Below are 11544 nucleotides of genomic sequence, written 5' to 3'. Positions count from 1 at the left end.
TATATATATATATATATATATATATATATATATATATATATATATATATATATATATATACATATATATATATATAAATTTTAACACTTCCAATGATGGCAGATCTATGTATTGTACTACATCATATTTTAAGTATAACTTTTGTTCAATATATTAACTTTTCTCTCATTAAAGTAATGTTAAATATCTACATTTTCTTCTTGTCTTCATGGGCCTTCTTAACTATGGCAAGTTTTGAGTGTGGATCTTTGACTGGAAGATGGTCATATGGCGCCTCTCGTGTACCATGAAGCATCAGTGTCCATTCCTTTATCCATCCCTCCTCTGGACCCACACTGTTGATACGAGCCTGTAGGTCACACAAACACTATCCATTAAACTTGAGAATCGTTTAGTTAATGAGCACACCATATAATATTAAACTGATATAGGTCTGAATAATAATGTCGTAAACTAGTGCTTTGCAAATTTGGAATAAAAGAATTATTAACTTTGGTAAAGTTTATAAACGGAACATTTTTTATTTTGTGTCAGTTACTGTTAATATTCATTTAGTAGTTGAACAACCAGATACTCACTTCCAACTTCCAATTACCACGAGGATTCTCGGCCCAAGTGTGAGTAGTCATGAAGGGCCATTTGGTGAAGCCATCTCGACCATCATCATCATTAGGTCGCTTACTTAGAATCATCGATCTGTAAGGGAATGAATAAAAGTAATATATCAGCAAGCTTGAACAGTAATATGTAATAAAATAAGGACTATGATTTCTCACACTAACAAACATTGCAAAATTTCATTAATTCTTCACGAACTTACATCGACTCTATCCGAGAGTCTGCTTGGAGCAGCCGGACCAGGTGATACACACGTTGTAACAATAACCTTCCTTTTACACCTTTTTAATCTTATTTGGTTCGCAGTTTTACCCCTATTGTAGAAAACTGCATCAGTTCTTTTAGGAAATCCTGGTACCTCGGCCCATGAAGTATCACGGGCCGAGGTCCCAGAACGCCTATTTATCATACAACTTGTATGATACTTCGAGGCCACGAAATTCTCTTTCCCTCATCAGTTTAATTTTCGAAAAGTCTGTTCTACTATCGACTCCTTGCTGGATCATGATACGAACATTTGGAATGCTTTCACTGATAACTATTTAGTTATTAACGTCTTTTATCGATGTAGTAAAATCTTTCAGTATTAGCAGGGGTCCCAGTATTTTATCACGAGCTCACCCCTAAAGGAAGATTTGTTGATGCTGGTGAGAAGACCTTCAGCCAAGGAAATGGATCAGATCTCCCTTTCCTTGGATAAAACCTGATTACCTCCAATTCCTCCAGGCGCTGTGTGACCCTTATTGGTTTAATGTTCCTCTCATAACTAACAATAATTGAAGCCCATTCCTAAGGCATACGAGGCAGATTACCACCTTCCGAAAATTTTTTGTATCCGAGACTCTTCAGTGTTGGAGTAAATAACAGCTTTTCTCTTAGTACAAGTAGAACCCTCACCTCCACTAACTTCTACCCTCACACGTCCCTTCTTGCATACAGCTTTAGAACGTGTTTTTAAATGTAAAAATAATATACAAGTCAAAGGCGTACCGTAAGGCTGCGTCCTCAGTACTACCTTGTTCCTTATGCCCATTAATGAATTTGACTCATTTCTTCCCATAAATCTGATCATCATTATGTGTTGATTCGCCAACTCTTGCGCAGGTCACTATCATCGACTCTTAGTGACCACTCTTCTATATCGATCATGCTGCCACTTTACATGGTTTCAAGTTTACTGTTGCTAAAACAAACTTAACTTTCACACGACTCACTATCATTCCATAGCACATTTTACTCTTGCATGATTTCCCTATCCCAGTGCTTGATACTGTTAAATATCTTGGACTTCTCTTTGATTGGCAAATGCCATTGAAGCCTCAATTTACTTTCCTAAAAGCTACCAGTCTTGGTTGTCTATTGATTCCCCATTTTTCGTGGGGAACCAATGGACAAATTCTCCTTCTTCATTCAGTTATGATCTTGCCTATGATAATCTACAAATCAAAGAGTATGCTCCCAATTTCCTCAGTTACTTTTAGGAAATATGATGTCACTCAAATCAAAACGACTACGGGATGACAGGCGAGTCTTGAAACTCACAGGCCAGTGTGCTAACCACTGGCCTGTGAGTTGTAGCACTCGTCTGCCATGGGTTCGAGTTCCGCCCATTCTGTGATTTGTTTACATTCGTGTTATTAGGACTTCACGAGTCATGATGCCACTCATTATTGGGGATTACGCTCATGTGACTGCATTTTGATCCTCCCCATCTGAGAACTGTATAATGAACCAAACATCACTGTTAACAACATCGTCATGATGTCCAGTGTCTTTTTTTTTTTTTTGGGTTCACTTCCATGATCTTCACGATGCACTTACAAACAGAATAATTACAGATGTTAGTAGGAATAATCTACTTGCCAATCACATTCATTACACCCCTTTCATCTCCGAGTTCCATCTCTACCATCATCTCTATTTACTATCCGTCTAATCTTACCTCCTGTATACTCCTAGCCCTCACTGGTCTCTGACCATTCCATATTTCGTCTTTAGCACATCCTGCCCTGCAGCGCTACATGATCCTTGTGGGTTTAGCGTCTAGTTTTGATTGTAGTAGTAGTAGTAGTAATAATAATAATAATAATAATAATAATAATAATAATAATATAATAATAAGTGAACAGTATTTAGATAAGGCTAAAGAGGTCTTTGTGGCATTTACGGATTTGGAAAAGGCGTATGACAGGGTGGATAGGGGGGCAATGTGGCAGATGTTGCAGGTGTATGGTGTAGGAGGTAGGTTACTGAAAGCAGTGAAGAGTTTTTACGAGGATAGTGAGGCTCAAGTTAGAGTATGTAGGAAAGAGGGAAATTATTTCCCAGTAAAAGTAGGCCTTAGACAAGGATGTGTGATGTCATCATGGTTGTTTAATATATTTATAGATGGGGTTGTAAGAGAAGTAAATGCGAGGGTCTTGGCAAGAGGCGTAGAGTTAAAAGATAAAGAATCACACATAAAGTGGGAGTTGTCACAGTTGCTCTTTGCTGATGACACTGTGCTCTTGGGAGATTCTGAAGAGAAGTTGCACAGATTGGTGGATGAATTTGGTAGGGTGTGCAAAAGAAGAAAATTAAAAGTGAATACAGGAAATAGTAGGGTTATGAGGATAACAAAAAGACTAGGTGATGAAAGACTGGATATCAGATTGGAGGGAGAGAGTATGGAGGAGGTGAATGTATTCAGATATTTGGGAGTGGACGTGTCAGCAGATGGGTCTATGAAAGATGAGGTGAATCATAGAATTGATGAGGGGAAAAGGGTGAATGGTGCACTTAGGAGTCTGTGGAGACAAAGAACTTTGTCCTTGGAGGCAAAGAGGGGAATGTATGAGAGTATAGTTTTACCAACGCTCTTATATGGGTGTGAAGCGTGGGTGATGAATGTTGCAGTGAGGAGAAGGCTGGAGGCAGTGGAGATGTCATGTCTGAGAGCAATGTGTGGTATGAATATAATGCAGAGAATTCGTAGTTTGGAAGTTAGGAGGAGGTGCGGGATTGCCAAAACTGTTGTCCAGAGGGCTTAGGAAGGGTTGTTGAGGTGGTTCGGACATGTAGAGAGAATGGAGCGAAACAGAATGACTTCAAGAGTGTATCAGTCTGTAGTGGAAGGAAGGCGGGGTAGGGGTCGGCCTAGGAAAGGTTGGAGGGAGGGGGTAAAGGAGGTTTTGTGTACGAGGGGCTTGGACTTCCAGCAGGCGTGCGTGAGCGTGTTTGATAGGAGTGAATAGAAACAAATGGTTTTTAATACTTGACGTGCTGTTGGAGTGTGAGCAAAGTAACATTTATGAAGGGATTCAGGGAAACCGGCAGGCCGGACTTGAGTCCTGGAGATGGGAAGTACAGTACCTGCACTCTGAAGGAGGGGTGTTAATGTTGCAGTTTAAAAACTGTAGTGTAAAGCACCCTTCTGGCAAGACAGTGATGGAGTGAATGATGGTGAAAGTTTTTCTTTTTCGGGCCACCCTGCCTTGGTGGGAATCGGCCAGTGTGATAATAAAAAAATAAAACAATAAGGGTGAACGTATAGGAAGGTGCTCCAGGAACAAAGAATTGGTATAACTCTCCCTTTCCTTGGATCGAATCTGATTACCCCTCATTTCCCCGGGCGCTGTGTATCTACGGCTTTTGTTTTCTTTCCATGAATAATATAATAATGATTACTAGACTGTCCTGCCTATCAAAGAGTGCGCAGAATCCCCTATCATCAACCATGACCAGACACGTACACTGACCCCTGGAAATCTCGCTTCTAAAGCAGACTCACAGACTCACTTCAATACTTTCTAACGGATATTAAATAACGAAGTCACACTACCATGGCTGGAACAATGCATAAATAACCCGCACTTAGGAGACATACTTGTGATGTTTCTGTCCGACTTGTTAATGTTCCGATTCCAGGCACTCGGGCCGTAGCCCAAGTCCGACTTGTTTATGATCTGGCTGGACTATAAACAATTCGGACTCGGGCTGTGGCCCGAATGCCAAGAATGGCTCAAATTGAACAGAGTTTTTGAGAGCTGGAATCCTCAGACCAGCGAGAACAACGACCCTAACACCACCTGAACCCAAGTCGTGTTGTACCCCAGCTGTAGGACATCCACCATTATTGTGGCTAACTGCTATACCACTTGTGCTGAAGAAAACTCACCGTGCCCTTGTTATAGGGCTGCTCCCGCCATAGGACTGTAAACATTACTCCACTTGACACGAATGCTCACCGTGCCCCTTTCATAAGACTGAAAACGATACATCACTTGTACAGAACTTGTATAGAACTCCAACACTCCTTCGGGAGCCACTGCTGTGTCACTATATGGAGAAGAGACGGGCAGGATCCGTCCTGGCAAACCTACCTGCACCTATTAGTTTGACGCATCCCGTGATATCATTCGATCCTTCTGCCTAAATGTTTGCACTTACTCTTCGTATATGACTCACGAAATCGTAATGACACGATTGCAAACAAACCATATTTGCCTGCTTGCTAATCTCTATAATCATATATGCCTCTTCCTTTCCCCCAGAGCTCTTCCGCCCCACACTTCCGTGTGTATGGTTGAAGTGGAAGCTCTTGCGCTTCAGCTCTGTCAAACCAAGAAAGTTAGCAGTGTGCACCCTGCCTCTGACGATGTTTTTCAGTCATACACTGATAGACTGGTAAACCCTGAAGATGTCTTTTCATTCGTTTTCCTGCTGTACCACTCCCAGCTTTATACTGTTCCAAAGTCTGTCCAAGATGTCGAGGAAGTGGAGACATTTGACAGCACAGTTGCTTAACTCCAGAGCAGTCCTGCCTCCGAGCATCCGCTGTCAGTCTGAAAGAACCAAGTGGACGTCTTGACTTCTGTCCTCTCTCTTCAAGTGGCGCTTCTTTCCTTCCTTGTATTTCCTGGTGTTACGTCACCCTTCTCTCATGTATCTCTTGTTCGGTGCTTTGCCATCGGCTATGACGTTCCGGGTTTTGATTGAGTACCTCATCACCTTTAAGTGTTTTCTTTCAGTTTGTTATTTCATGTCTGAATCTATGAGTTTTTAAATGCGGCAGCTAAAGTACATAGACTTTTTTTTACCCCCTTTTGCTCACTCTCAATACCATGTCATTCCTCTCTACTATAGGTTTGCCGTTTCCCCATGAATATAGTAATAGTAATGTAGTAGTGGTAGTAGTAAGCAATGCTTCACATTTGCCTGAAACCCACAAGTCATTACCAAAAATTATTACAACAATAAATAGCCTTCATCCCAGAGTTACAAAAGAAAGTTGTGATTAAAAACGAAATGTTAATCCATGCACAGAAACTCACTTTGTTCCCATTGGAGAGATGAGAAAGAGCTCAATGTCGCCGCGTCTGGTAGCATTGAGAGTAATAACTGCTTGAACGTGCTCAAGGAAATTGACCTCCGTGTCTGTGCCTGCACACGCGTCTGTTGCTATATCCAACACCACTGACTTATTTACTGATATCATTCTGGAAAAAAATAAAGATTTAGCTTTAATGATGGTAATGGTCAAGGGATAGTACAAATAAAAGATGGTACAGATACATACCTCTTTGAAGGTATACCAGGAGAGGATTTCAGGGTCAACGCCCCCCTCCGTCGCGACAAAAAAATTCTCTCAGTGTGAGGTTGAGATTTTTGGTGCATATAATATGGATTTAGTGTTTTTTTGCAAATAACAATAACAATAATAAATAATAATAATAATAATAATAATAATAATAATAATAATAATATTATTATTATTATTATTATTATTATTATTATTATTATTTGAGAGCTGAAGACACTACCACTGAGCCACATTGTTCAAGAGTGGGAATAACGCTAGCAGTTAGGGTCAGCAAATATAGAATGTAATGTCAAGGTATCCCTCACTTGCCCTGGGCATGAAATGTGATACCAGGATATCCCTCACCTGCCCGAGGCATGAAATATGATGCCAGGGTATCCCTTACCTGCCCGAGGCATGAAATGTGATGCCAGGGTATTTCTTACCTGCCCGAGGCATGAAATGTGATGCCAGGGTATTTCTTACCTGCCCCCGGCATGAAATTTGATGCCAGGGTATCCCTCATCTGCCCTGGGCATGAAATGTGATGCCAGGGAATCCTTTACCTACCCTGGGCTTGCAATGTGATGCCAGGGTATGCCTCACCTGCCCGAGGGATGAAATGTGATGCCAGGGTATCCCTCACCTGCCCTGAGTATGAAATGTGATGCCATGATATCCCTCACTTGCCCGAGGCATGAAATGTGATGCCAGGGTATCTCTCAACTGCCCTGGGCATGAAATGTGATGACAGAGTAACCCTCACCAGCCCAGCATATGAAATGTTATGACAGGGCATCCCTCACCCGCCCTGGGTATGCTGGTTTAATTACGAGGTAATTTAAGGACTTGTTAAATTAACGGAGGATGTATACTCAAATGCCTGTGATTGCAGGGGTCGAGTCTCGGCTCCTGGCCCCTAAGAGTGCAAAGCTTCCCTATTTATATTTATCTATGATAGTAAAAAATATTGCTAGTTGGATTAACAAAGTCGCTGGTCGGCGAAATGTCTCCATAATAAAAGTATGAATAAATGGTATAGAATATCGACAGGTTGATAAATGAGACACTTCTGCAACATTTCTGTATTCTGGAAACGTTGTCAGCCAGTGGCTTCTTCAGTCCAGTACAGAGAAAACTGGAAGATGAAGAGGAATTTGAGGTAATCCGTCCCTCAGCCTGGAGTTAATGTGGTCAGTTTATCAAGGCTGATGAAGATACCTGTGTTGCACCTGCGTGTAATTCATGTGTTTGTTGGTTTAATAAAGCATTAATATGATATACTAACTTTGGTATATGATAGATGCCAGCCTGGCAGTGGTAGCGAGGCGGGACGGTGACCCAGTCTCTGGCCAGGGCCACCATGGCCCCGGCGTCCAACACTCCAAATCCGAAGAGATGATTGTACTCCAGTCCAACCCCATTCATGTGCCAGGAGAATCTCCGCTTAGCATCGTATAGTGAGTTGCGCTTACTGGTCAGGACTGTGAGGTGTTGTATATCTCGCCACGTCAGGTTGGGGCTTGGGAAAAGAAAATATTGTGCTAGGTAAAATAAAATCTTATAAATAAAAAAATAAAGGCTGGTTAATACTATCCTAACCTCATTTATTTACCCAGAGTATAAATCATTTATAAAAATTGATTAACGTTAGAATTATATCTGTTAGTATATATCTGACTAGTTATCTTATTTGCATTTGAGAATACTGGGTTTGAGATGAGTATCTGGAGTCCACCTCCACTATACCTGGAAAACACCTGGAAAGGGTTTCGGGGGGTTAACGTCCCCGCGGCCCTGTCTGTGACCAGGCCTCATGGTGGATCAGGGCCTGATCAACCAGGATGTTACTGTTTTCCGCATGCAACCCTACGTACGAACCACAGCCTGGCTGGTTAGGTACCTGCTTTAGGCGTCTGTCCAGCACCTTCTTGAAGGCAACCAGGGATCTATTGGTAATCCCCCAGTATATGCAGTATATGCTATTCTTAATTAGCTTCACTTTAAATCATTTCTCTGAGCGACTTAAGTGATATATTACCTACACATGTTCATTGTCGGTAATAAATCACATAATAATCATGAAACTAATAATAATAATAATAATAATAATAATAATAATAATAATAATAATAATAATAATAATAATAATAATAATTAGAACGATCAACGAATACATCCTTACAATTCAAAGAAGAACTTTGCTTTGAATTATTCCATTAAATCCCTACCTCTTCATACTACGGTGCTAGAATTATGTCACCTGAGTTAGTCAAGACTCACTTAGCCTCGAGAGCCAGGGCGAACACTCCAGCAGCTTCAGGAGCGGCTGCTGAGGTACCAGAGTGAGTCTTGGTGCACTTGCCGTAGAGATCAGTGGTAGCCTAAGAGAGAGAGAGAGAGGTATGGTAGTCCCATAATTGTGCTTAGATCTGACACCAAGTCACACACAGTTTGCAGCAACGATTTATACACAAGTCATGGAAGAGAAAGGAAAACAGACATGGAATCAGTAAACGGAACATCATAACCCACGTACTTACCACAGACATTAACAGACCAGAAGTTAATACACGCACATACGGAGGGTATGTACAATGAATACACACACATACTAATGGAAAATACAATGAATGCACTCACAGAGGAAATGTAATTAATACACTCACACACTTAGGAAAATACAATAGATACACTTAGGAAAATACAGCAAATACACTCATACAGAGAAAATACAATATATACACTCACATACTGAGAAAATACAATATACACACTCACATAAAATACGTTTTGGCAGAAAAGGATTACTGATAAAAGATAATAAGAAATAAATCTGCTGATGTATTCAGATTTATAAAATCTTATTGATGAAGAGAGATCTTGATCCATGGAGGTGGAGCTATGCTTCCCATCCTCGGATCAGCCCGGTTTACCTCAGATTTCTCAGATCCTGAGTAACCGCTGCGGGTTTAGAGCTCCCCCTGTATCACAACAATGGAGTTACTGTGGAGGGAGGTACCCGGAAGACGGTGGAGGGCTCTTGATCCGAGGAATTGCATCTATATTCTCTCTTGGATCGGATATGATTTGCCTCCCAGTCCCCAAGAAGCTGTGTGACCTCCCTACGGGTCTAGCGTTTTCCCGTGTATTTAGATTTTATCAAAGCGAATATCTCCCATAAGCGGAAAATATCTCTCACTTTCCACACCATCAATAATAATAATAATAATAATAATAATAATAATAATAATAATAATAATAATAATAATTATTATAATAAACAGTACAGAGAATGTGGGTTATCACAGCCAGCCAGCCAGCCAGCCAGCCAGCCAGCCAGCCAGTCTGCCAGCCAGCCAGCCAGCCAGCCAGCCAGCCAGCCAGCCAGCCAGCCAGCCAGCCAGCCAGCCAGCCAGTCTGCCAGCCAGCCAGCCAGCCAGCCAGCCAGTCTGCCAACCAGCCAGCCAGCCAGCCAGCCAGTCTGCCAGCCAGCCAGCCAGCCAGCCAGCCAGCCAGCCAGCCAGCCAGCCAGCCAGCCAGTCTGCCAGCCAGCCAGCCAGTCTGCCAGCCAGCCAGCCAGCCAGTCTGCCAGCCAGCCAGCCTGAGGAAGGAAACTCTGAAAGATCTGTGGACAAAAACAGCAGATCAAGACTTTTGCTTAAATTTATGAAAAAAATAAATGAAGTGTGAAGGAGAGAGCATTAAGAATGAAGGGTGAAAATAATAACAGAACAAGAAGAGAAAAAACTGGGATAAAGTGTGAAGTTAGAGAGTGATAATAAAAGTTGAATTACAGAAAACGTGTTACGTTAAAAAAACACATGTGTAACTAATGTGGCATTTTATTGTGGCAACGTTTCGCTCTCCAGGAGCTTTGTTGTCGAGGCTTGACAACATAGCTCCTGGAGAGCGAAACGTTGCACATGTGCCCCTTTACCTAGAAAGTTAGAAATGATTTGCAAGAGGATATTCTGGATGCTGCGATTTTAATCAAACGTCCACCAACTGGAATATAAAATAATGTAAAGTACAGAGGTGATGGAGCTACTAATGAATTAAAAAAAAAGAATCTGACGAGGTAGTAGAGACGAACTAAGTTATCCATTCTGGAAAATCTTTGGCACGTCACTACACGATCATAAACCAACAGGCAAATGGAGGATGGCACAAAATCTGCCACAATATTTGAAAACATTGAGGATCTGCCAAACTACTGACTTGCTAACTAAATGTTACAATACGCAAATAACCCGCACATAGGAGAGAGGAGCTTAAGACGATGTTTCGGTCCAAGTCTGACCGAAACGACGTGGTAAGTTCCTCTCTCTTACACGAGGGTTATTTGTGTATTGTTCCACGGTATTGTGACGGTTTAGTCTTTAACTAATACTACGAAATTACCAGAAAAAGTCAACAGGTTAAGAATAAAATATTTAAGCTTTCAATTCAATTCCTATATATCAGATCAATTTAGCTACTACGATACAGTTGCGTAAATAAGGAGATGGATGGACGGGTTATGTAGACAAGCTAGAATAAAGTCCAAAGCAAAAATAAGAAGCAAAACAGAGGGAAGACAAACAAGTTACGCAAAGGGCTTTAATGCAGAGGATGTGCCATGTTTGACTGACATGAGAAAGAGAGGAGACCTGAAACTCACGTTTAAGATTATAAACAGATACGAGAAAATTAACAGTGATGGCTTTATAGCCTCCTCAACTAGCAGTGAAAGATAACTATGATCCAGGGGAGGAAGGTTGCCGAAAGGATGCTAGAAAATGTCTCTTCTCAAACACTGTTAGAATAGAATGGTACAGACTGATGGATATGAGATGCATAAAAACTCTGCTCGTAACAACGAATAGGTAAATACAAAAGGCAACAAAGTATTAAGAAACACTCGAAGATATAGAGGATTGGGTATGTCAGATTTCCTCAGGAAGTGATGTTAATGAAGGGGAGGAGGTGCATCTTGTGTCCACAAAAATATATATGGTGGTCTGCGTCTTTCTACATGCGTCTTGATTCGTTCACTATTTAGATAAGCCATGTGCAGCAGTTAGGTATCGTTATACCAAAACGTTTCGCCTCTACAGTAGGCTTCTTCAGTTGACGACAGTCAGCAGTAGAGACCTAAAGACGAAGTAATCAATCCGTCACCATTGAAGACGTAATTTAGAGGTAGTCAGTCCTTCAGCCCGGAGAAAAGCTTTGCTCTGTACTTAACTGAAAAAGCCTGCTGTGTAGGCGAAACGTTTCAGTGTAAAGATACCTAACTGTTGCACATGTGTCTTATTAACTTGTCGGTATTGTATGCCATTATCATATTTTATCTGGAATAGATGTTCTCTATACCAAGAAGC

General features: G+C 41.3%; 1 protein-coding gene across 1 annotated transcript in view; it reads right to left on the bottom strand.

Annotated features, from left to right (window-relative positions):
* Positions 1-76: 76 nt before the first annotated feature.
* amon (prohormone processing protease amontillado) overlaps positions 77-11544 on the bottom strand; it is a 159392-nt gene continuing 147924 nt past the window's right edge. Inside the window, exons 10-14 of the mRNA XM_070085361.1 lie at positions 8462-8562; positions 7467-7700; positions 5931-6095; positions 579-696; positions 77-349 (exon numbers count right to left, since the gene is read on the bottom strand). Of these exons, the coding sequence (XP_069941462.1) occupies positions 188-349; positions 579-696; positions 5931-6095; positions 7467-7700; positions 8462-8562 (780 nt within the window). The 3' untranslated portion in view covers positions 77-187. The remainder of the gene's footprint in view (positions 350-578; positions 697-5930; positions 6096-7466; positions 7701-8461; positions 8563-11544) is intronic.

This window comes from Cherax quadricarinatus, chromosome 15 (genome assembly GCF_038502225.1).
Source record: "Cherax quadricarinatus isolate ZL_2023a chromosome 15, ASM3850222v1, whole genome shotgun sequence".
NCBI lineage: Eukaryota > Metazoa > Arthropoda > Malacostraca > Decapoda > Parastacidae > Cherax > Cherax quadricarinatus.
The sequence above is the reverse complement of the archived record's forward strand: the minus strand, read 5'-3'. Positions and strand labels throughout refer to the sequence as shown.